Source organism: Eschscholzia californica, unplaced genomic scaffold, assembly GCF_041429995.1.
Source record: "Eschscholzia californica isolate CP2 unplaced genomic scaffold, dmEscCali1.0.p SCAF_6, whole genome shotgun sequence".
Taxonomy (NCBI): domain Eukaryota; kingdom Viridiplantae; phylum Streptophyta; class Magnoliopsida; order Ranunculales; family Papaveraceae; genus Eschscholzia; species Eschscholzia californica.
This window is the reverse complement of record NW_028238483.1, coordinates 32,299,276-32,322,148: the sequence shown is the minus strand read 5'-3', so window position 1 is coordinate 32,322,148 and position 22,873 is coordinate 32,299,276. Positions and strand designations below refer to the sequence as shown.

Sequence of the window (22,873 nt, the reverse complement as noted above, 5' to 3'; positions counted from 1 at the left end):
GAGGACTACTGAGACTGAATATAACATGAAACAGTTTGTTCTTTCTGAGTAGTGAGTGGTCCAACATCTATCTATCTAGGTTTTTCTTTTTAATCATCAACTCCCCTGTTCTACATTACTAGCTTACAACTCAAGACCCACTTCTACTTCATTAACTACATCATATCTCTCTCTCTCTCTCTATCTATCTCTTTCTCTCTATATAAATGTGGGCTACTACTACTTCACACATGTACATAACAGTGAAATTTCTTGAAACCCACTCAAAATGAAAATAAGGAAAACTGAATGTAATGAAAACTATCTTTAAATAGTTTGATGATAACAACCTTATAATCACAGAGATGACTTTCCAAACAAGAATTAATTGTTTAAAAATATAATGTATATATATATAGAGAGAGATAGAGAGAGGGTTGAAGACTTGAAGTAGTACTAGTAGTATATGCAAGTGCAGGGATGTTGTATCTTTTGAGATCTGAAGAGAGAGATGAAAAAATGATTACCCAAAAGAAAAGGGGTTGTGGGGAGGATACTAGTGTAGTAGGACTGAGGCTCAACTCTAGGGAGGGAAGGGGAAGGGGTGGTCCCATGAGAATGAGGTAAGCACCCAAAAAATCTGAATTGGATAAAGAGATGGAATTAACCCTTAATTACTAGCCCTTCATTGCCTATAATAATCAAAGTCCTTTTTACTCAATTCAAAGGATGAGTGTTTTCTCTCCGTCTCTCTCTGTTTGATCATCAGATGCACAAATCAGAGATAGAGAGAGACAGAGAGATGAATGTAAATGTTTGATAATGAAAGGTAAATCTCATGATGGTTATGTCAATATCAAAGAAATAACACAATCTCAAAAAGTTGAACTTGAAACTTGAAACTGAGATACCCCCCAAAAACCCAAGCCCAAGCTAGTAGGCATATTGATTCATAAGAAGAGATAGGGATGAAAAAGTTGATAGAAAGGTGGCTGTTTCAGTTTCAGTTTCAGTACAAGGAAAAGGGAATTATTATTCAGATACTCTACCCTCAACTTAAGGGCTAATTGTTTATTTGTTTTTATGACAAAACCATACATTTTTGGATCATGGCCTTGGAATTAGGTAAGGAATAAGCTAGGGGTTCAAAAATCTTTTTGATAAAGATATGGGTTGTTATTGAACTCTCATTTTGGATTCAAGTATAACAGAGTTCTCTGTTTTTTAGGTCAACTGATTTTGAAAATGGTCAAGTTTTGACCAAATTTGAGTCTGCATTCACTGGCCATGAGTAAACCTCATGACCAACCCAATTATGTAGTGGTGTGTTGTGGGAAGTTCAAAGAAAGATAGACTGAATTTTTAGTCAATTTTAGAAGATATAGCCAAAAAGAATCCTTACAAAAATACAACCAAAATAAGTCATTCAAAGATATTGAAAATTTTGACTGAAAAGTCTCTTACAATGACAATAATGCTCTTCCTTTTAAAACTTCTACAAAATGAAGAAAAGATTTGAAGGGAGGGGGGGTTGGTTGTCATTTTCCATGGTAGTTCTTTTGTCAACATAACCATTATGGATATGTATACTGGAAGAGACCCTGAACATAACACCTAACCCTAAAAAAATCATGAATCCTAAATCTAGAACGGCTGAAACCCTAACTTAGATTATAATGTAAGTGATGACTTTGAGTTTGAAGTTTTGGAAGAGTAAGCAAGAGAGTATATATGAATGTCACCAAAATATACCAAGAAAGGAAAATAGAGGAAATATGTAAATCTTCTAAGGCTAATTAATTTTCGGAAAAGATGGAGAGAGCAACTTTAGCGGCACTGCGTAGAGGAAAAGATGGATTGTTTATTTTGGCAGCTACTTTTCTTACCGAGGCTTCGTTAGCCTTGAAAGCTGAAGCAAAGGCAGCAAAACTGGCGACCATTTCTAGCTTCCCTTATTCCTGAGTATGAGTACACAATTGAGGGAGACGCTTGTCGGTCGTTAAAGGAAGCTTGTCAAACCCTGAAGATGGGCCTTGGAGAATCAGACCAATAATTATGGAGATAAAAAATGAAGTTCGGAAACTTAGAAATTGTTCGTTTCTGTTTTGTCCGCGAATGACAAATCAGTTAGCTCGTTTGTTAGCTAATGATGTCTTTAATTTAAACTTAATCCAGACTAAGGAGATCACTAGACTCCTAGTTGTATTGTAAGTCAATTGGCAGCTGATACAGCAAATATTTCTTTGAGCTCAAGTAGTTAATAAATTAAGGCATTAGCCTCTTTTCATCAAAACAAAATTAATTTTCGGACACACAATGATAAAAGACAAATAAGTATGCAAAAGAAACACAATATTCACTTAAAGTTTACTATCGGGCGTGACTATGAGTTTGATGGCTCAGAGCCCTATCTCACTATCAATGTTCCTGCCATTCCGTAAAATAAAGCGAACCAGCTACCTTATAAATTTTGTATTCATGACAATGAGGAACAATTTTGGTCAAGTGAAAAATTTTAATGTGGTGTATTCTCAAAGGTGAATCAAAACTAGAAAAGTTAAAATATGGTCCTAGTAGGAGCAGTTTAGTCCAGACTACTAAAGAAAAGAAAATGAGAAACCTCACAAGAATATACTAGTAATTGGATTTGTTCTATATCAATATAGAATAATAAGATTGTGTTTTGGTTCTAATGTGATATTGGTCTTTTCTATTTGGGATATTTCATTGACCTTACCACATGCCCCTTTACACATGTTAAAGTCTGCAATGTTCATGAGTTCACCCATTCAAAGGGGTACTCAAAAACATGGAATTTTTTATGGTGTCTCTTTACCTTTTTATGTGAGTATCCTATATGGTACATTGATTTAGGCCCGAGACAAGGTTAATTCGATTGTAAATATAGTTGAAAATGGCAACATAGCAACACGTACCAATCTGAAAATTTTACCCTAGCCTACAACAAAAAATTATTTGTTAAAATGTTTTTTCGTCCAAATATTGAGAAGTTAAGAAACTATAAAAAAAAAAAAATGGAAATACAGTTTGTATTGTAGTTAGTACGATTGAGTTGAAGACAGAACAAAGTTTTTAAATAAATGAAAGCAAAAGCAAACTATCACAACGTCCATTTTCCTCCGTACGTGTGTTTTCAAATGTCCGTCCAGACTTCATTGACATAAGCAGACATCAGTCTAAGATGCAGTTCTAGGATACAATTCTAAATTCCACCTCCATTTTTTTCTTCAGTTAACATACAAGTGCGATTCTATGCCTGACACATATTCCTTTTGAATCTCAACCAGGGTATGTGTCCGATCAAGATTTGGAAAGAAGAAGTGTTGTGTGTTCTATTTCTAAATCTTGTCTACACACACTCATTGAGTAACATATCTACTTTTTTTTTACCAACCCAAAAGGGTTAATCCATCAAAAAACTTGAAAGAGCAAAAAATTTCAAACTTAAGAAACAACTGAAATTTCATTAATTGTATATGCAAAAAAATTATCATAGCCCATCCCAGCAAGATATCCTCCAAGATCTACATTCGTCACAATTTTGTGTGACATTTGAAGTTGCTTCTAAACTAGATGATGACTTGCTGATATATATTATTGAAATAAAGGGTAGCTGAAAACCTAACTAGTTGAACGGTCATGATTGATTTACTTCATATATATAACACGATAACTTTTCTGAAGTCCATTGATTTCATTCATTCAGTAGGACTATACTTTCTTTTTAAAAATCATACATATATATGGCGATTGATAAGGGGAGCTGGAGATTGTTGTTGGGGAGCTGTAGTACAAAATCAATTTTTTGTACTACAGCTCCCTATACTAATTTGGTATTAGGAGCTATTTTTTTGGATCTGAAACTAAATATGGAATATAAATAGATTAGAAAAAACTATATAATTCAAAATTTTAAAAATTTTGATAGTAATTTTTCTTTTCTATTCCTCCTTAAACCCTAAATATTTCAATAACAATATAGCTCTCTTTCTTCTCCACAATCAAGTTATACAAGAACCATTACTGATAAGCAACTAGTCCACTCTCTTCTCTATTGGATACTAACGTTTATTATGTCTCACGATATCTATGATGTTGCTTCTTAATGGAGGAAGAACATATTTTTCAATTGAACCAACAACCACCAACTCAATCAAACAATGTTATTATAGATGAAGATCTATCTCAAGATGTAGGAAACTTCCAAGACAAATATTTTCGGTTAAATTTTATTTTTCTTTCTTCCTTCAATTTTAAAAAATTGTTCAAAAAGAGGCTGAACCATTCGGTTCGTTCAGATATTTCCCTGGGGAAATTTTTGAAACATTTCCCCCCAGCTAAGGGAAATTAGGCAAACAAAGGTGAAAACAGTAAGTTTTCCCTAGGGAACCACATATCCATGATATTTTCTTTAACAAATTTCCCCCCCAGTTGAGAGAAATTAGACAAAAAAGGTGAAAACAGCCTAGGGACCACATATCCATGATTTCGTCATTGTAATAACAGAACCTCAAAAAATGAAAAAAAAAACTAGGTACATTACTAAAGTTTCTTCCCATTTCTGAAATTTGGTGAATAGTATGATTATATTAGAGATATAACATATCAATTCTCTTTACAAAATAGTCACAAAGAGATTCATCAAATTATACTATTGTCAATTTTACTCATAATCTTTATCCCCATCGCTTGAATCGCCGCCATCGATTGAATCACCCTCATCTTTTTCGTCTGAGACTTGATTTCCCTTTTCAGCAGAATCTTAATATATGCTTTCGAGGGTGTCTTGCATTTTCTTCCTCGATTTCGGACTTATCGGTTTGTTTGTGTCTTCGCCACCACAAGCTTTCCTATTATCTAAAAGTTTACCAATTCGCTTGTTCTGCAAACAAACATAAAAATTCTAAGTACATAACATGTTGTAGTAGTCTACATTTGTTTACAGTAGTTGATAAAAGATTTAGCTTACCAAACGCCTAAGTACTAGAGTCAAATCAAAGAACATATTGCAATAACAAGTTTTGAAGCTAACACAACAATCTTAAGTATAACAAAAAGGGGAAAACAAATAAGCAACTTATGACAAATTCTCAGCAAAACCCTAGATGTAAAACTCACTAAAACCCTAGATATAAAACTTAGAAAAACCCTAGAAATTAAAAGGGGAAGAAAAACTCACAAGATTTTAGTTTATGTCTTCTGCATTAGAGAAAATACTTGGGTAGAGTTAGCCGGAATTTTGTACTTGATGACCGGAAAAGATTGAAGAGAAGTCGGACAGAGATTAGGAGAGACGATTTGAAGAGAGATCGAGTGGAAGTTGAAGGCATCGTTTTTTTTCTTTTCTTTAATTTTGATATATTTCCATGTATTACACTTGAGTCCCTTAAATTGTGAATCTTAGAAGGTCTTTAAAATAATAACTCAAAACTTGCATCTCCCTTTACTAATCTTGGCAGCTCCCCAACCATAATAGTTCTCCAACAACAATCCTTAGCTCCCCTTACCATTCGCCATATATATATATGTAGAGATGATCAGTACTCTCTCTCTCTCTCTAGTTTGTAGTACTCTCTCTCAGTAAGTTCAAACCAAATACATACATTTTTCACACAAGTAGTTCTTTTGAATCCCTCACTTTGTATCACCTCTTTTGTCCCCTATTCTTTTATAAAAGAAACCCTTTTTCTGTCAACTTCAGTCCTTCTCTCCCAGATACTTCTCTGATCTTCTCTCTTCATTACCCTCTCTCTCTCTCTACAACTGTCCTCTTCCCTTATTATATAATCTCTTCAAATCTCCATTTTCATGCACACCCATTTCACCATTCTCTCTCTATAAATATATATGACCATTCTCTCTACTTCTCTCTCTCTCTCTAGCTAGCTTGAGTTTTTGTTTTCTTTCATTATTTGTTCTTTCTCTCCATTCTCTCTAACTATCTATCTATCAGTCTATTTATCTATCTATCTATTCATTCAGTAGTCATGGAACCTGAACAACAAGACCCACAACACCAAATCCAACCACAACTACAATTACTTCAGCAACAACAATCTGGAAATGGTGGTGGTGGTGGTGGTGGAGTGGTGGTGGAAATAGCAGATGGAAGTAGTAGTGGTGGTGGTGGTGGAAACAAGAGTAGTTTTCTATGTAGGCAGAGTAGTACAAGGTGGACACCAACAACTGATCAAATAAGAATACTAAAAGATCTTTACTACAACAATGGAGTTAGGTCTCCAACTGGTGAACAAATTCAAAGAATATCAGCTAGGTTAAGACAATATGGTAAAATTGAAGGTAAAAATGTTTTTTACTGGTTTCAAAACCATAAAGCTAGAGAAAGACAAAAGAAGAGATTCACTGTTGATATGGCTGCTGCTTCCATGCTTCAACAACAACAACAACAACAACAACAACTTAGACCTTCTTCCATCTCAATATCAGCACCCTCTGCCTCATGTTCTACCGGGGGTGCCGGTAGCGGTGGTGCCGGTGCTTGTGGTGGTGGTGGTGGGTGGAAGCAATATCAAAACTCTGATCATTATCAAGATCAATACACTTTCAATACTAAGTACCAGAATATAACTCAAACTGGTAAGATAGTTAATTAACATTAATGAGATTTACTAGAGTCTAGATCCTAGTAGTAGTATTAATTTTGTATGAATGATTTGCAGGTGTACTTAGTTGCCCTTCATCTCCTGGTTCTTCACAAGGTATAATGAATGTTAATGCCCAAACTGGGAGTATTAGTACTACTAGTAGTTATGGATCTATGCTCATGGAGAAGAGTTTTAGGGTAAGCATTTACTAATCAAACCCTAAGTTTTCTCTAGCTTAGCTAATTTACTCTTTTCAAAGTATATCTTGTTTTTTAACATGCAACCTACATGCACACACATTGGGACAATGTTCTTTTACTTTTCCTGGAAAAGTAAGATTCGAACTTTGGTCTTTATCGGTTAATATTTTATCTCTCGTTTCGTTGATCTTGGTGCTTATTGTATATTTTGATGAATCAGGATTGTTCGATTTCTTCGGGTGGATGTAGTAATCTTATTGGTGTGCCTACTCTCAACACCAACAACAACAACAGCAATCTTGGTTGGATTGGAACTACCCACCATGAACATCATAATCAATATCCGTGTCCATCTTCTTCCTCTTCATCATCTTCGTATTATCCAAATTTCGTGGAGACCAATAAGACGACCCCCATTATCCAACAACTATTTAAAGAAACAAGCGTTCACGAGGTCGAAACTCTTCCTCTCTTCCCCATGAACGACAAAGACGAAAACGTTACCGGATTCTTCGCAGGATTATCAAACCCGAATCCTTCAATTGGGTACACCCATTACCCCGGTGTCGAGGAAGACAGAGCCCGAACTACTACTACTTCACTTGAGCTGACTCTTAGTTCTTCTTCTTACATTTCTCCTAATCCCAACTGAATCTAGTATAGATTTCCTAATCCTAATGATTAGAAAGTTAATTATGAATTTGTAACCTTAATTAGTCTTACTAATTTATTATTACCTCCTTTAATGAGGTCAAAAGTTAAATGTTAGTCAATATTTTACTTTAAAGAATTTATGATGAAAAAAATCATAACCCTCAAAAGACATAGCCGATTATGTACCAGAAAACAAAAATGAAAGGCCAGGATGTATCTTTGTTGCAAGAAAATCATAGTATAGTATAGGAGGGGTAGGAATAAGAAACATGATCCCTAAAATCTCTAGGGTTGATACAAAGTGTGCTGAGAGTTAGGGATTTTATGGTGTGGCAGGTAAAAGATTCTTCTAGGGTGAATAGTGAGTGTGTCATTTTAAATGTTTGTGCGACCGTTAAAAGAGTATAAACTTAGAAATTTGAACCCACACATTGAAACAATCACAAACTATTTTTTTGTCCTTTCCAGGGCCCCTTTCCTATTTACCCACCCACCTCCTCTAAAATGGTCTATTGCACCTATAACCAACCATTTTCCACATCACTTATTAGCAAGTTAATCTCTTAATTTACATAATTAACTCGTAAAGTATTATATCTTTCAATCAAAACTCGCTATCGTTGATCAACGGAAATTAAGCAAAGATAACCCAATCTGTCTTCTTATTGTTTAAACATAATTTTCAGTTAAATAACGATCATAAACTAAATTTTTTTTGTACAGATTAATTTAACTATGGGGCAACGACAAGGTTTTTGAGATAATGAGAACAATGGTAACTATATAGTAATACAATTATTGTAGGGAAGTGTTGTAAGTTTGTAACGACTATTTGAATCGTCGTAGAGTACAACAAATTACAAGGTGACTAGAAACTCATTTCCCTATTTGTACTTTGAAAAATTATGCTCTCTAGCACTCTTCTAGGAAATAATAATTTGTGAGGCCTCACTTGGATCATTGGATTAATCCAAGAGGTGAGATCACTAAACTAATATGAGTGGGTCAGATCGAGTTATGAGTAGCAATCTCAATTTTAATTTGTGCAGAGTTAGTATTAATGTATCTAGGAGGAATTTCACCCACCAACCTCCTCCTTCTCTGCCTTTACTAAAATGTCTCAATCCTGAAGATTTTTGACACCATAATTACATTGGCATGCATACTTTATTTGGGGTTTACTTGTTTTCATAGTTCAACTTCTTGCCTGACTTTAATCTCATTTTAGTTCTAGTCCCCCTCTTGACATCACATAAACGTAGAGAGATAAAGTAGCATATAGAGAGAGAGAGAGAGTGATCTAGAGAGAGAAAGAGTTGTTGTAAATTTACATATAAAAAGGGTAGACAGAAGATATACTAGTTGAGTGAGTAGATAGATGTTTGTGATTTAGATGTAGATACGAGGAGATCCTTGGAGCTTTTTGAGTTTCTCAATACGTAATGTCCCACATTGGTAATCTTTATGAGCCAATTCTAACGTCACTTTAATTGTTCCATATATCCTTTTCGTCACCTAATGAATTTCTTTTCGCTATTTAGCTACTATTTCAATTTATTTTATACTTTCCTCGAACTACCTACAACCTTTTCTACTTCGGTCATAAATGATATCTGAAGTTGATGTTGTCAAGCGTCACGAGGTTGACACTGACTGAGCTAACGTCTAAAGGAGGGGAGCTACCAAGACCGCCCCTGACATACTCACAGACGTCGCGCCTGAAGTCATTCCCGAGCATCAAGCTAACATTCAAAGGAGATATAACAAGACCAGCCCTAACATAATCACAGGAGTCGTGCCGCGAGTCATTCAGTAGGTTGACATGGAATGAGCTAACGCTTAAATGAGAGCTAACAAGACCAGCCTTGACATAGTCACAGGCATCGCACCCCGAGTCATTCCAAGCGTGGTTGTGGTGCGTCTGACACAGAACGACCCGTTCAAAAACACTATTGGAACCAATAAAAAGATGGGAGAACGATTACGCAGCAAGTAGACCAAGTAAAGGGATTTAGGAATGAGAGTCATGTAAAGAGGAAGGGGAGCAAGAGTTGCCAAAGGCAACATGGAAATTGGTGTGTTGTTTGGGTAAAAATGTAACAAGATGTTGAATGTTGGATCATGAACCCTCAACTCTGTTGAAGCCCATAATCTAGGTCATCTTCCAACATCAGAATCAATCTGCCATCACAAAAACTATGCCACTTAAATTTGTCCATCTTATTGTATACAACATAGGACCCCCAACCTCTGTTTCTCAATAGCATCATCTTTCCCATTCTGGTTCAAAGTTCCCTTCTTTTTTGCCCTAGTTTTTTGGTCTTTGAGAGGACATTCTCAAATCTCAATTCACTTGGGTTTGGCTAGTTTATACCAAGATCCTTCACACACCATTGTTTTTCCTAAACTCAGCCCCCAATATCACTTGGCTCGGCCGATTGACCTTTCCAGACTAACAAGGCTCGGCCGACTGACCTTTCCAGACTAACAAGGCTCGGCCGACTGACCTTTCCAGACTAACAAGGCTCAGCAGTTTCAGTGCTTGCCCATATAATATCTACTCCCACTGCTTAGACCAAAGTTCCCAATGATGGTTGTGCTTGTGCAATTCCGTAAAAACGGGCCCGATAAAGGGAAATTATATAGGCAACTCGAGGTTAAGCTTATTTATCCAACGTTCGATTATGTAAAGCTACTATGATCTTAACTGCTAAACTGTCTGACTCATGTCATTGAAGTTAGTATAAAAGCACTAACTCAGTTCTTCCAGCAATAGAACTAATCAATTTTATCCAATATACAGATAACAAATACACAAGATCTATACCAAAATTGTAGTTGGCGAGTGAAAAATCTTTAGGGTTTGGTTGATTGGAAGTACCTGACTCGCCGATGGGGTTATTTGACATTTGAGATATATACAGAAGAAAACCAGCATAAAGAAGTGAAATATTTCCCAATAGAGAAACGATATCTTTCTTCGTTAGAGAGGGAAGCAACTTTGTGTGCATGTCATTTGCCACTTGTACTCTGACTTAGCCTGCCAAGGACCGAGTCGTATAAGTGTTTTTTAGGAGCATTTGAGATAATCAAATAGCTTTATCAGAGAAGGCAAGAAAATACCTCTATAATGTTTTGTCGTAGGTCTACTTTGATCCAGCATAAGAACCTAGTTTGGATAAATCTGGAATCCAAAATGAAAGCTCGGAAGATCCAGTAGCAAACATTAGGCTTCCTGGAACCCATTTTATTACCGGAGGTTCAACTTCAGTACTCATCCAACTGGCTACCTGTCGAAAACAAAAGGAAATAATTTACGACTGACTTCTAACTCACAAAGGATCCAAAATATATAAATGCTTGAGTAGAATGTTTGGATCTTTATCTGTTGTATGATCTGAAACTAGTATATTCAATTCCAAGGTAGAAGCTAGTCTCTTAGATTTTTCCTTTTTATGAAACACTAAACTAGTTGAGAATAGGATAGTTTAGTCGGTATATTAAACGAGAAAGAGATTCAAGAAATAGAACTGTTAACTACAGATGGCTCGGAGTACAAAGTTTCAGCAATTAGTACTGATGCTAGAACAATCAAACCCACATACCCAGTACCTGAAAACCTCATTAATACTACTTTAATTAGTCAAATGCTAATTGTCTTCTGTATTTTGTTTTTCTCAGTACTAACATAAGCTGCTTGTAAGGTTATGTGTTCGTTATCGTACCTCTTTCCCTGTTCTGACACTCCATGCATAGACACTACCATCCCCTGAACCTGCCAGAGAGTAGAAATATCGATATTACAAAAAGATTGCCATCAAAGAAACATGTTCTTTCGAGTGGGTATCCAACCATATATTTTACCTGATACAACAAACATTCCATCAGGACAGAAAGATGCCTCTAACGTTGAATGGCTCGAAACTGGCTTGACGTTGTATGTGGACAGCTGCATCAATAACAGTCATGAGAAGCATATTTCGGACTTCTATTTAACAGGACCGACTAAATACAACCCTGAAACAAAATTCTTCTCAATTTCCTAACTACAAAAGAAACTTTATAACTAGAAACTTGAAGTGCTAAAATTAACTCACAAGTGTGCCACGGAATGAATCGAGCACATGAATTTTTCCACCCATTGTCGTCAACAGCATGAGTGTCCCATCATTACTAAATTTTACGGTATTAGCATCAGATAAATCGCCACCAACCGAGAAAATTTCAAAAGGGCCCTAAAGAAAATGGAGTTCGAAAATTAGTTTCTGAAAAGAAAAGGTTGGCAAATGGTAAAATTACATGTTATAAAACAAACCTTATCGTACATGCGAGAATCAAACATTCTTATGTATCCTCCAAAGGCAATGGCAAAGACCAAACCTTGATCATCATAAGCAACAGCAGGCCTTCCTTGTGCGCGTAAGAGAGCCTGTTGGAAAATTAAGGGAATGAGGAACCGACTTGAGAACTTCAAAACGCAGAAGTATATCATATTTCTAAATGGCTCAGCACCTGACACTTCTCCACTCGTTGATCCCAAAGCAAAACAGTTCTATCAAGAGAACCAGAAATAAACCGCTCTTTACGGGAGCAAAAGTTGAGTGACACAACCCTGGCACAAAAAAATGAATTTAGTCAATACATAACCAGATATTGCATCTGTAAAAGAAAGAGAGTGAAACTTGTATTGGATGAGGTTTGCACCTGTCATGATGACCTTTAAAGTACCGCAAGTACTTGTTGTCGTGCAAAGAAAGAAGTCGGAGAGATTCTGAAAAAGATAATGAAACAACTAAGTCATTCTAGGTATATGCAACTAATTCTTGGAGAAGTATATAACTATTGTTAACTTACCATCCCAACCATTTTTGGAGGAGTATATAACTGTTGTTGGATTTGAAGTGAAGCAAACAAGATCGACACCATATTTTTTGCTATTGATGGTCTTCAAACAGCTAAAAAGGCAAGAACAGATTAATTGTCACATTTGGAAAAATAACAACACAGTGAAGACATAGTTGACAAGAATGAGAAGCAACAAAACTTAAAACGGCAGAACCAAGACTAGAGAAAAGCATGACAATAGACAGGAAGATGCAAAATATTTAGATTTCTTGTAGTCCTGGAGTTTCAGCCATTCTTGGTGACACATCGCCTTTTTGTTTGATCGAGTTATCTAAAACATATAGACCCTGAACACTACTGAGACACATTATGGCAGCCCAAAAGACCAACACAAACTGCGTGTACCATTCTTCCGAATAGATTTGATACAACCAAGGAAATTAACCACAATGTTAAGTTGGGTGGAGAAAACTGAGGTATTAAGCATTTACTTGTAAGTCGTAAGGAAGCGACAACTTCACATTGTCATTCATACAGTACCTCTCTGCAACTCTTATGAATTTCTCTTCAGAGACTTGAAGACATAACATAACTGACAGATAATTTGCTAGAATGGAACAAATGGTGTAGTTCCAAGACACTATCACAAACCATCGAGAAATGGAGATTGATATATATCAACAAGACGAAGAAAGAGATTTTGCTACTTATTCCATCGGCGATTGTGTGGGCTATTTGGAAAGATAGAAATGGGATGACATTTAAAGGATCCAACGCTAATAGCAACCTATAAGTGGAAGACATTCTCGGACTCCTATTTCACTGGAGTAGCCTTGGGGCTTGGGCAAAGGATAAGTCTTACTATTATTTTGTGTCTAAGTGGGATGAATTGGTGATGTAACATCTTCCCTTTCATGCATTTTAACTCTTTGTAAATTCATTCTTCTTTAATATTAATTCAAATTATTCAAAAAAATTTTTTTGCTAGAATGGAAGTTGTTGCACCACAAGATTTCACATGACTGTTACATTATGCCGCCTGAAGGCGTGCATAATTCTAAATTCTAAAGAAAGATGTGCACCAAGTGGACAATTTAATTTTAGAGGAGGACCCAAATGAATTGAAAAATCATCAAAGTTATAACTTGGATATAACTAAAAATGATCAAAGAAAAGGATGCATACGTGGCATTTGCAACATCATAGAGGCGAATCGATTCATCATCACTAGCTGTCACCAAAAAACTTGATGCTTTATGAAAATCCATCGAACTGATTCTGCCATTCTGTCATGTGTTTTTAAAACATTAAGACGTACCTTTAAATTTTGTCTAAGTTAATAAACAATTTCTCAAATGCTAAGTCATACTAAAATAAAGTTAAGGTCAATCTTTGATCAAATAAGACAACCCTAACAATCATTACCAAATGCCCCCATTCGGTTGAGCAAACCTGAATGTGGATCTCACAAGTGAATTTGTACTAGACTAGAGACTTTTACTATGATGAAGACAGTCAGAGGTTTATTAAAAAGAAAGTTTTGAACAAAAAAAAAAGAACAAAGAAATAACATTATCAACTTCGGTTTGTTAAATTATATAATTTCTGTCCAACCTCTCAGTGTGGATCTAAAGAAAAAAACATATACTTACGTAGTCTCTAAAGGCCATACCAACTTCCATGCTCTGAAGGATCTCTTCTGTCAGCTCCAATGAGACCTTCTCTTCTCTTTCTGGTTGTCCTCCACCTGCGCAAGTAAACACCACCAGTACAGGTAAGGTCTTGTATAATTTTCTGTCAGATACACATCAGACAGCGATAAAGGAGATAGGTATAACTACCTGGCATCATCATTACCCAGGTTGCCTCTATAATTGGAAAATGTCCAAGGGGAAGAGTTTTCCCTAAGGATCTCCGTCTGTTCTCAAGTGATTGTTCTGCTAACAGCATAGCAACTCAGTCATACAAATAAGAAAAGAATGCAGTTGAGATACGTTGCATCAAAATTTAGAGTTTAGACCAAGAGGTCTAGTTCCCTTCTTTCTTATCGCCAACTAAAAAGCATAATCCACATACTTGAACAAAATTTGAGACCATGGTAATACATGAATGATTGAGCAGAATCATTCAGCAGCAGATTACTAAATGGGTGTTGTTTTTTGCCACTATTTAGTGATATTTAGTTGTTAGTTCTGCAACCACTAATTAGTATATTAGAGGTTGAACTTCATTTTTGTATTTTTAAACTTGATATCTGATAAGCGCAATAAAGGTAGGGGATGCCGCTAATTTCTACCTAATTGGTTTCAAGCTCAAAATTTTGATTCCTCCAATTCTTACTTTAGGGGTTCTTAACGTTTTTTAGAGTTTTCCGCTCTTGATTGGAAAACCTTGATTCTTACTTTGTGAAGTCACCAGTTGAGTCCTGTAATGGGGTGGTTTGCTTCTTTGTTTGCTCTTTTTCGCTTTCTTGACTTACATATTATTATACATATCCAGTGCTGTTTTATAGCTTCTAATAATGCAACATTACAATCATTCATATCTGTTTTCCAATGAAAATCTCAAAAGTAAACATATTCAGTAGAACTCAACGCTAAAGAACAGATACTGCAAACTAACGGCTACAAAAAACAAACACCATAAGCACAAAAGCAGTAAAAATGTAGAGATAATACAACTTACAATCAAATTTTAACTTTATGGCCATCCAACTCGAAACTAATTGGCCACGAGAGAGACTATTCTCACATGCTCACTAACGAGTGGTGCTCTTTTGAGCCTAACACGGTGTTTTTCTTTTCTTTTGCCCTTTTGGGTGACATGGAGCACGTGCGACTTTTAGACGTATTAAATTTGGGCCTAGCTCTAGTACCTTGTTATTTGTTCAGTTTGCTATATCCAAGTCGAAATCAATTGGCAACGAGTAGAGAGTAACTAGACATTACATTCTTGGTTAGGGTATTTCTCATGTGGGACTATTGTCACATTAAATTCTATTGAAATCGACCTCTAGACCTCAAATATAAAAACAACTTACCACTGATTAATTTCAACCTCCGATCCCCTTAAATTCCTAGTTCTAAATTCACCATTAAAACAAAACAACAAGAAAAATAAAGTGAACTCGAGAGATTTGAAATTTTAGAGAGAGGGAAAGGGAGTGGTTATGATCTAGGATTAGCTACAATAAACTGAAAAGAAGAACAAAAATACAGAAACAAAACCTAGAGAGAGAAATTAGATACCTAACAAAAATACAGAAACAGAACCTAGAGAGAGAAAAACTTTGGAGCAGCTGGTGCCTGGTGGGATGACTTGATCAGTTCCAACCTTCGAGCTCGAGAAGGAAGCTTATTCTTCCAGAGAGATAACCTCTAGCTTTTCCCCTCCCCTCGAGTGGGCTTAGACAGGCTGGCCTAGTGAGCCTTAAACTGGCACGGGCCAAGCTCGTTTAGCCCAACTCAATTTAAACCACTAATCAAATGAGCTAGGAAAATACAATATAATAGTGTATTCTTTTAACTCATTGTTGGTTTGTTTAACTCATTCTAAATATTGTTTCAACAAAAGAAAAAAACTCATTCTAGTACGTTTATGCCATTGAATACAAACTTAGACATAATTTAAAAGTTTTTTAATTAGATATGAAGACTTAGTTTGACCGACAAAAAATCACTATATAAACAATTGTATAGCCTATAATAAGCACAAAAAACTTAATTACCACCAAAGAAGTTAATGCAACTTGAAAAAGAAAAATACATAAGGTTACTTAAGGTGGGAGACGAAAAAATACAATACTTTCCAAACAATAAAAATTGTTATTTAATCCAAAGAATACAAAAGGAATTTCAACAACAATATCTTCCATGTCCCTTTTTATTAACACACCCAAATTTCAAAAACTATATTACAAAACACACACTTGGTTAGAGGAGAGAGTGGGCATATTATTTGGAACACTATCCATACTACAACTTTAAACCGACCGAAATCCTGTTCCATAGTCTAAAAGTATGAGATTTAGAACTTTATTTGTTGTGAATCTCAGAGTTCATCTGCACAATGGGTCATGTGAAGAAATCACAAACAAACGAGACAACACGATTAGAGGGGAAGGAATGGACAAAAAAATGTTTAAGTGTCCTAAACAAGAGCCGATGAACATTAAACAAAAGGAAATAACAAAAGAACAGGAGAATTTTTGTTGTTGTTTGAGTGGAGAGGATGCAATTAGAGAGCTCTAGAGTTGGGAAATGCAATTTGTTGATGATTTCCTTTCTTCTTGGAAAACATTCCTCCAATCAAAGGGATTAAAGGCTTCTTTTTCTTCTTGTTATTCAAAGATGGGTGTCTTTCAAGAACTTCATTTTTCTCTTCTGCTGGGCTCATAACTTTAGCTAATGAAGGTGGACTTGCAAACTTCACATATCTCTTCTTCTCCAATGGCATTTCACCATCCTCTTCTCCTTCTCCATTAGTATATTTATATGCATCAAATTCGACAGTACTAGTCGATTTCTCAATATATTTAATGTCTTTAAACTCTCTGAGTTCGACCTTTTGATCCCTTAGCTTGAACATTTCGAGTTGTTTCTTTGTTTGTTGGAGCTCTTGTTGTAGTGAAGTAAGACAATTTGCCATTAACATGCTTTCTTCTCTTGCTTTTTGAAGGTTTTGCTTTGTTTCCTCTAGCTCTGATGTCACTTTCTCAAGTTTAGATGAGCCATTAACCCTTCCACCTCCACCAACTTGAATCTAATAATAGACAAGCATTAAACAGACTGTAAAAATCATAGAAAAAAATTTGTGTTTTTGGTGAGCCTAACATTCCCCGTTTGCCGTATACCCAAGGTTAACTCGAGAAGTAAATGCGCAAGTCAAGGAAATAATTCTTAGTTGATTATCTAGTAGAAATTGAGAAATTGTAAAAAACAACATCTTAAACTTCTAACAAGTAATTTAGTTAACTTAATCACCACTCTAACTAGTTGATCCGAATTTAAGTGTTAAATTTATTCTCGGATTAGAGTGAGCTCATAGCCTTTTCACAATACTTATAAGTTATAACTGCGCTTTCCGAAGTAGTTTTGCTTTTATCAACCAGTTCCAAAATAAAAGAAACTTATATTAGATCATAGCTTGCGATATTTCTCACATTTTGCACGAGAAAAACTGTTTACGAATATATATATTTTTCTCGTTCGGAGAAAATAAATTACTTTGGTCCAATGTAATTAAAAAAGAACTTTTTTAAGGCAAACACATACATTATCATTGTCAGTACAATTTGTTAGAAAACTTTAATGGTTGCTATCACTTGCTTTTCCTCTAATTGGGTTGTCATTTTAGTGGAGAAAAATAATGATTTCTTTTAATTTTCATTCCAAAAGAAAATTCTCAACTCAAATAAATGGATTAATCAAACAATCCTAAATAAAATCAACATTATGGTTTATGTGACTACAATACCTCTTTGAGCTTGTTGGCATAAATTTCTCCAACAAGAACTCTCTCACCAAACAACATAACCGCCTCCTTGACCGAACGAAATGGAGCACTTGTATCTATCTCTGCTCTTTTACTAATTGCCATCCCAATAAACTCTCCTCCAACTTCTCTATCCATTTTAAATGAACAACTCAACTCACACACAACAATGAAGAAGATGATGATAATGATCAAATGATTTCCTTATATGTATAGAGAGGGACAAAGAGATTTAGAGAGAGAGAAAGATATCTAGAGAGAGAGAGGGGATGGGTGATTGGGAGTTGTTACCTAGCTAGTGTTGTTTAGTTTACAAAAAGAGGAGAGGGTTAGAAAAAAGAAAATCATACTAGGTGGGATGGAGGTTCGTTACTTCGCGTCCACTTCACTAGAGAATTTCTGTTATATGTGGAAGACGGTGAGAAGATGACTCTTCACCTAAAATCCACCTTGGGCTATTTAAAAGTATGGTAAAAACCCACCTTTTCCTCACCCTTTTTACTTAATCCCACCTCTTAAGGAGTTATGGTGCCACTAGCATGTGTCTTTATTACCATTAGTTTCATTATTTTTACACGGGCTAGTTTGGAAAAACAATACTAAAATTTTCCATTTACAAAATTGGGTGAAAATATATATATTTTTTTCGCAAGCCTTCGGCACCCGGCTACTTCTCCAGACCGACGAGAGTCGGCTGCTTTTAGTTACTATTTGGAGACAATTTCTTATTTAGTTCTTACTTACTATTGCACACAATTCCCTATTTAGCTTCTTAGTCTAAAATTGTTATTTATCTTGTGATGGCGTCCGAAGAATCCATTTTAATGAGGACGATCAATCACAAATGGTAAAAAGTATATGAACAATCTAAGATTAGCTAATAGAAAACTTAAGTATAGCAGTATTCGTGAATTTGAACTAGATCATTCGGAGAAACTAACTGTGCTAAGTGACTATTAAATGCAATTCTCACACAATTTGAGCTTATTAGGTGCTTTGGCATAATGCATTTTCTAAAGACAGGAATATGTAAATCAATCCATTTCCGATGAACTCAGAAAGAAATTAAAATCCAAAGTAGGTGTCAAATGGAGTTGGGTTTTAGGTCATTGTCTTGTTGGGCTATAGGCCCGATCTTGTTTCAGTTTGAGTGGACAGTTATTGAGCTTATCACATGCCAAAATGTAACGATTAACGTTGATCGTAGTCAACTTCCAAAAAAAAAAATGGGAATCCCTATATTCGCGTAATTTGGAGTTCATATAAGATATCATAATTCATTCTAAATAACATAACAAATTTGCTCACAAACACACTCCTAAAATAAGAACTCTACAACCTCTAACTTTAATTCTATAATTGGTCGTGTGACCAAGAATAATGGTTCAAATATCGATGAAGTAGTCTTAGTTCATCTCCCTCACATTTCCTCAATTTTCCAATACACTTATCAATTCATAAAAATTTGGCATGTCAGAGTTGTCAAACATGTTACTAGAAACTTAACTTCAAGGCCATGCGGTGGGAGGGTGCGGATTGTGCCTCTGCTGTGGTCCCTCTCCACAAGGGGCCATTTAGTTCTTTACATTTGGTCTAATGAAATTAATTTAATGTAAATGGAAAATATTTATCAATGGGAGGGGCCATAAGAGCAAGTCCAATCCCAGCCTGTCTTATGCCGAAAAAACCACTTTTTCACCTAAAATTATTGGCCTCAGCTCAGCCTCTAAAATTCAGCTCCAACCCCAGTCTCTCTTGAGGCCGAAAATTTGAATTTGGAATTTCCCAATTTACTAATAAAATTCAATTAAAAAAACATCGATTACAACTAATAATTGATTAAAAATTTAAAACTACTTAAATACGACTAAACAACACTAGAAAAATTAATTAAAAATAACTAGAAGGGGTTTCTTGGGTCTCGTGGTGCACCGTTGAACAAAGCGTCTCGCGCCGCTAAAAGCATTTGTTGAGCATGTTCGTCGAGAGACCTAATATCAATCTTCATTAAATCCATCGCATATTGTCGGTTCGCCAACTCCGTTTGCACCCGTAGAAAATCTTGTTGCACCTTTAGGGTCTCTTGTTGAACCCGTACTGCTTCACTCAAAGTTACTGATCTTTGTTGGGAATCTTCGTCTCTTTTTTCCCAATATCCCTCACTGGGAGTTTTTGAAGCGGTAGAATGTGTGGATGGTTCGCCAACTCTTGCATTTGCTTTGGCTTGTTTACGGCCAATTGGTCTTTCTTCCGATGGATTGGTATTAGAATCTCTTTTACCGGATGTTGACTCTCCTGGCATGTCTGCCATCCACTTGTTGTGTGTCATCAAAATTTTGTAAACATGTATGAACCTAAACCCTTTACCTTGATGATTTTTTTTATACATTTCGATAGCTCTTTGTAACTAAAATAAACAAAATATATATATAAGTATATATTATGAATGAAGTGAAAAGATAGATTAAAGAAATTAAAAAGTTAGAAACAATTACCCGGTCATAATCGTTTTCTCCGCTTTTTGGAACTTTATTTATTATCCTCAAAGTCGATATAAAACTTTGACATTCCGAGCTTATCTCACTGAAACGAGATTTACAACTTCTAAGTGTGCGTTGAAACTTTGCACTCGCATTATATTCATCCGATATTTTTTGCCAAAATACTTTATATTTTTGGCTATTTCCGACAACCGCATCAAATGTTATTTTCAAATAACAATTAGTAAGTAAAATATCTTCATCCGGCTTATACGGTTCCCGTTTAGTTATCTTTGTCGAAGACGTCCTTCCTTGCACACAAGAATCCTCACATACTTCATAATCATCAACTCCTAATTGAGCCGACGGGTAAGTAGAATTAGGGGACAACATTTCCATATAACTTTGGTTATCGAATTCGTTGATGTCTAATGGATCCATGGGTGAACAAATGAAAAGATGAAAAAAAAATTGAAAGAAAGAGAGATAGAAATGGAGAGGAAGTTGCAAGAGATGGAGAGAAAGAAAGTGATGAAGAGGGTGAGAGATGAATTTCTAGCCGTTGGATTTGCTCCAACGGCTAGATCTAGCCGTTGGAGCAAATCCAACGGCTAGGGGGGATCCCCAAGTGACCGTTGGAGGCCCCAACGGTCACTTGGGGCCTCCATTCAGTCGCCCCTAATGTTAGGGGCGACTGAATGGCCGACCCCAGCCTCCGCTCCAAGCGGCTGGGCTTGGAGCGGGGGGCTGAGGCCAATAATTTGAATTATTGGCCTCAACCCGGCTGGGGTTGGACTTGCTCTAACTAAGTTTGCAAGACCTAACTTTATACTTTCATCAAAAAAAAAAAAAAGACCTAACTTTATATCTCTTTACCTCCCACTTGCAGTCAAATCTCTATCCAATCTATTTTTGTCCTCTATTTCTTTACCAATTAATTGACACGTTGTGTAATATGGAAAAACTAGAACCCTAATTTTATTTAAATCCTGGTGCTGAGTTGGAATCCCATTATAAGGATTCTTGCGGTACTGATTAGGGAAGTTTTATTTGGAAATATATTACGCTAATTATAGAGCAACACCATTTATCGAGTTTGAATATATCACCGATTTAATATAGTTTATCAGAAGTAAATTATTTCAAATTTGTGTTTATTATGTCGATTATAATAATAATAATTTAACTCATTATATAAAAGGTCTCTGATTACCGTTTGAAAAAAAACTCAAAAGTTATCAGCCGCACACCCACACCCTTGCCGAACTTACCTTATAAAAATGTTAATATTGGTTACACTTACTATAGAGGCATCTTTATAACTCACCCATCATCAATTGGTAACAATTGAATTTGCGTGTAACAAATTTACGACAATTTAAAATTAGTTGCTCCAATATGCATTAACTCAAACTTCCTTGGGAACTATCTCAATCTTAAGTTATTTAACTTATGGTTAATAATTTAGTGGTATCTTCAATTTTGTTTCAGTTATTTCTCATAGGTGCGATTTTGAGGTATAAAAAAATCTCTGGGACATAAAGATTTTGGTCAGCAAGATTTGATGTAAGGGCCATCTTCCTTTTTGGATCCAAAAATTAAAATTTTTGTTTTGTCCCATAATCCTCTCTCTTGTTGCTCAGTCTCTTTTTCCCTCTCTGTCTGCTCCCATTGTCTCTCCGTTGCGCACTCTCACTATCTCTTTATCTTTCTTTGTCGTTTTCCCTCTCTTAAGATCTCTCTCTGTAGATCTTGATTTCTCTCTCTCTCCCTCTGCCTCTCTCTGTATTACAAGTAACATTCTCAAACATTTGTTGCTCTTTGATTGGTGTACCCATCAAGAGACTCTTAACATACCCTTTGTGCATCCTTTGTCTCTTAACAGTTAACACCAAGGAGTCTTTCAGTTGTTGCAACAAGACCATCAATTGTATCATTGCTAATGTTTTTTGCTCATTCAGAGTCATCTAAACTAGGGTGAAGCTCACTTACTGTGTGCTTAAAATCAATACCAAGTAGCAAACAAAGTGAAGTTAGAGTACTTAAGTAATGATTTGGTGTAGACGGATGTTCTGTTACAAACAAAAATTACAATCTTTCGGAAACTGTACGGGGGAAACACATTAGACTTATTGATCTCTGAAGAGAAAACGAGCTTTCTCCTACTGTAGTTTCTGCAGCTGTCTGTACAATTCTTCAAGCCTCTTTAAGGACAATTCATATTCATCTATATATCTTATAATATTTTTGCTCCGTGGATAAATATCTCACTCGAAATTTTTGAATTTGCTCTAATGCTTCAAGAATTTGGTTCCTTCTTTCAAGAGATGTCAAGTACAAGTACTTTAAAAGAAAGGTGTCGTTTGACAACACTAAAAATAAGTTATTTTTTTTTGCTTATTTAAGTAGAAAATTAAAAAAATTAGTTTGATAACGTGAAAATTTCCGACTTCACTTAAGTTAAAATTTGACTTTCTTTTAGAGTTCAGATTTTTAGTTTTTGACTTTAAAGTAAATAAACTTTTGTTCAACATATACATAAATTTTACAGAGTTTCAACTTAGACAAAAACCAGGAAATGGTTCACTTTCATTTG

At 35.5% G+C, this 22,873-nt stretch overlaps 3 protein-coding genes across 8 annotated transcripts; 1 reads left to right on the top strand and 2 right to left on the bottom strand.

Moving 5' to 3' along the window:
- The first annotated feature begins 5,765 nt into the window (after nt 1-5,765).
- Nucleotides 5,766-7,568, top strand: WUS (Homeodomain-like superfamily protein). The gene is made up of 3 exons (XM_086647747.1): nt 5,766-6,597; nt 6,681-6,802; nt 7,026-7,568. Exons 1-3 carry the CDS (start codon nt 5,988-5,990, stop codon nt 7,455-7,457), a joined length of 1,164 nt encoding a protein of 387 aa, XP_086503873.1. The 5' UTR covers nt 5,766-5,987; the 3' UTR covers nt 7,458-7,568.
- A 2,655-nt stretch (nt 7,569-10,223) lies between these two features.
- LOC147533648 (Transducin/WD40 repeat-like superfamily protein) lies at nt 10,224-15,745 on the bottom strand. Of its 6 annotated transcripts, none has more exons than XM_086647741.1 (13): nt 15,553-15,745; nt 14,146-14,241; nt 13,957-14,051; nt 13,490-13,590; nt 12,314-12,414; nt 12,164-12,230; nt 11,972-12,071; nt 11,775-11,888; nt 11,557-11,694; nt 11,324-11,408; nt 11,185-11,234; nt 10,583-10,749; nt 10,224-10,499 (listed from the first exon to the last, which is right to left on the bottom strand). In XM_086647741.1, exons 2-12 carry the CDS (start codon nt 14,156-14,158, stop codon nt 10,606-10,608), a joined length of 1,008 nt encoding a protein of 335 aa, XP_086503867.1. In that variant the 5' UTR covers nt 14,159-14,241; nt 15,553-15,745; the 3' UTR covers nt 10,224-10,499; nt 10,583-10,605. The 6 variants fall into 6 exon arrangements, with proteins under 6 accessions (XP_086503867.1, XP_086503868.1, XP_086503869.1 ...); XM_086647742.1 differs by having other exon boundaries at nt 15,577-15,705; XM_086647743.1 differs by having other exon boundaries at nt 14,707-15,693.
- Nucleotides 15,746-16,105: 360 nt separating this feature from the next.
- Nucleotides 16,106-18,111, bottom strand: LOC147533647 (WEB family protein (DUF827)). The gene is made up of 2 exons (XM_086648615.1): nt 17,780-18,111; nt 16,106-17,065 (listed from the first exon to the last, which is right to left on the bottom strand). Exons 1-2 carry the CDS (start codon nt 17,933-17,935, stop codon nt 16,541-16,543), a joined length of 681 nt encoding a protein of 226 aa, XP_086504741.1. The 5' UTR covers nt 17,936-18,111; the 3' UTR covers nt 16,106-16,540.
- Nucleotides 18,112-22,873: the final 4,762 nt, after the last annotated feature.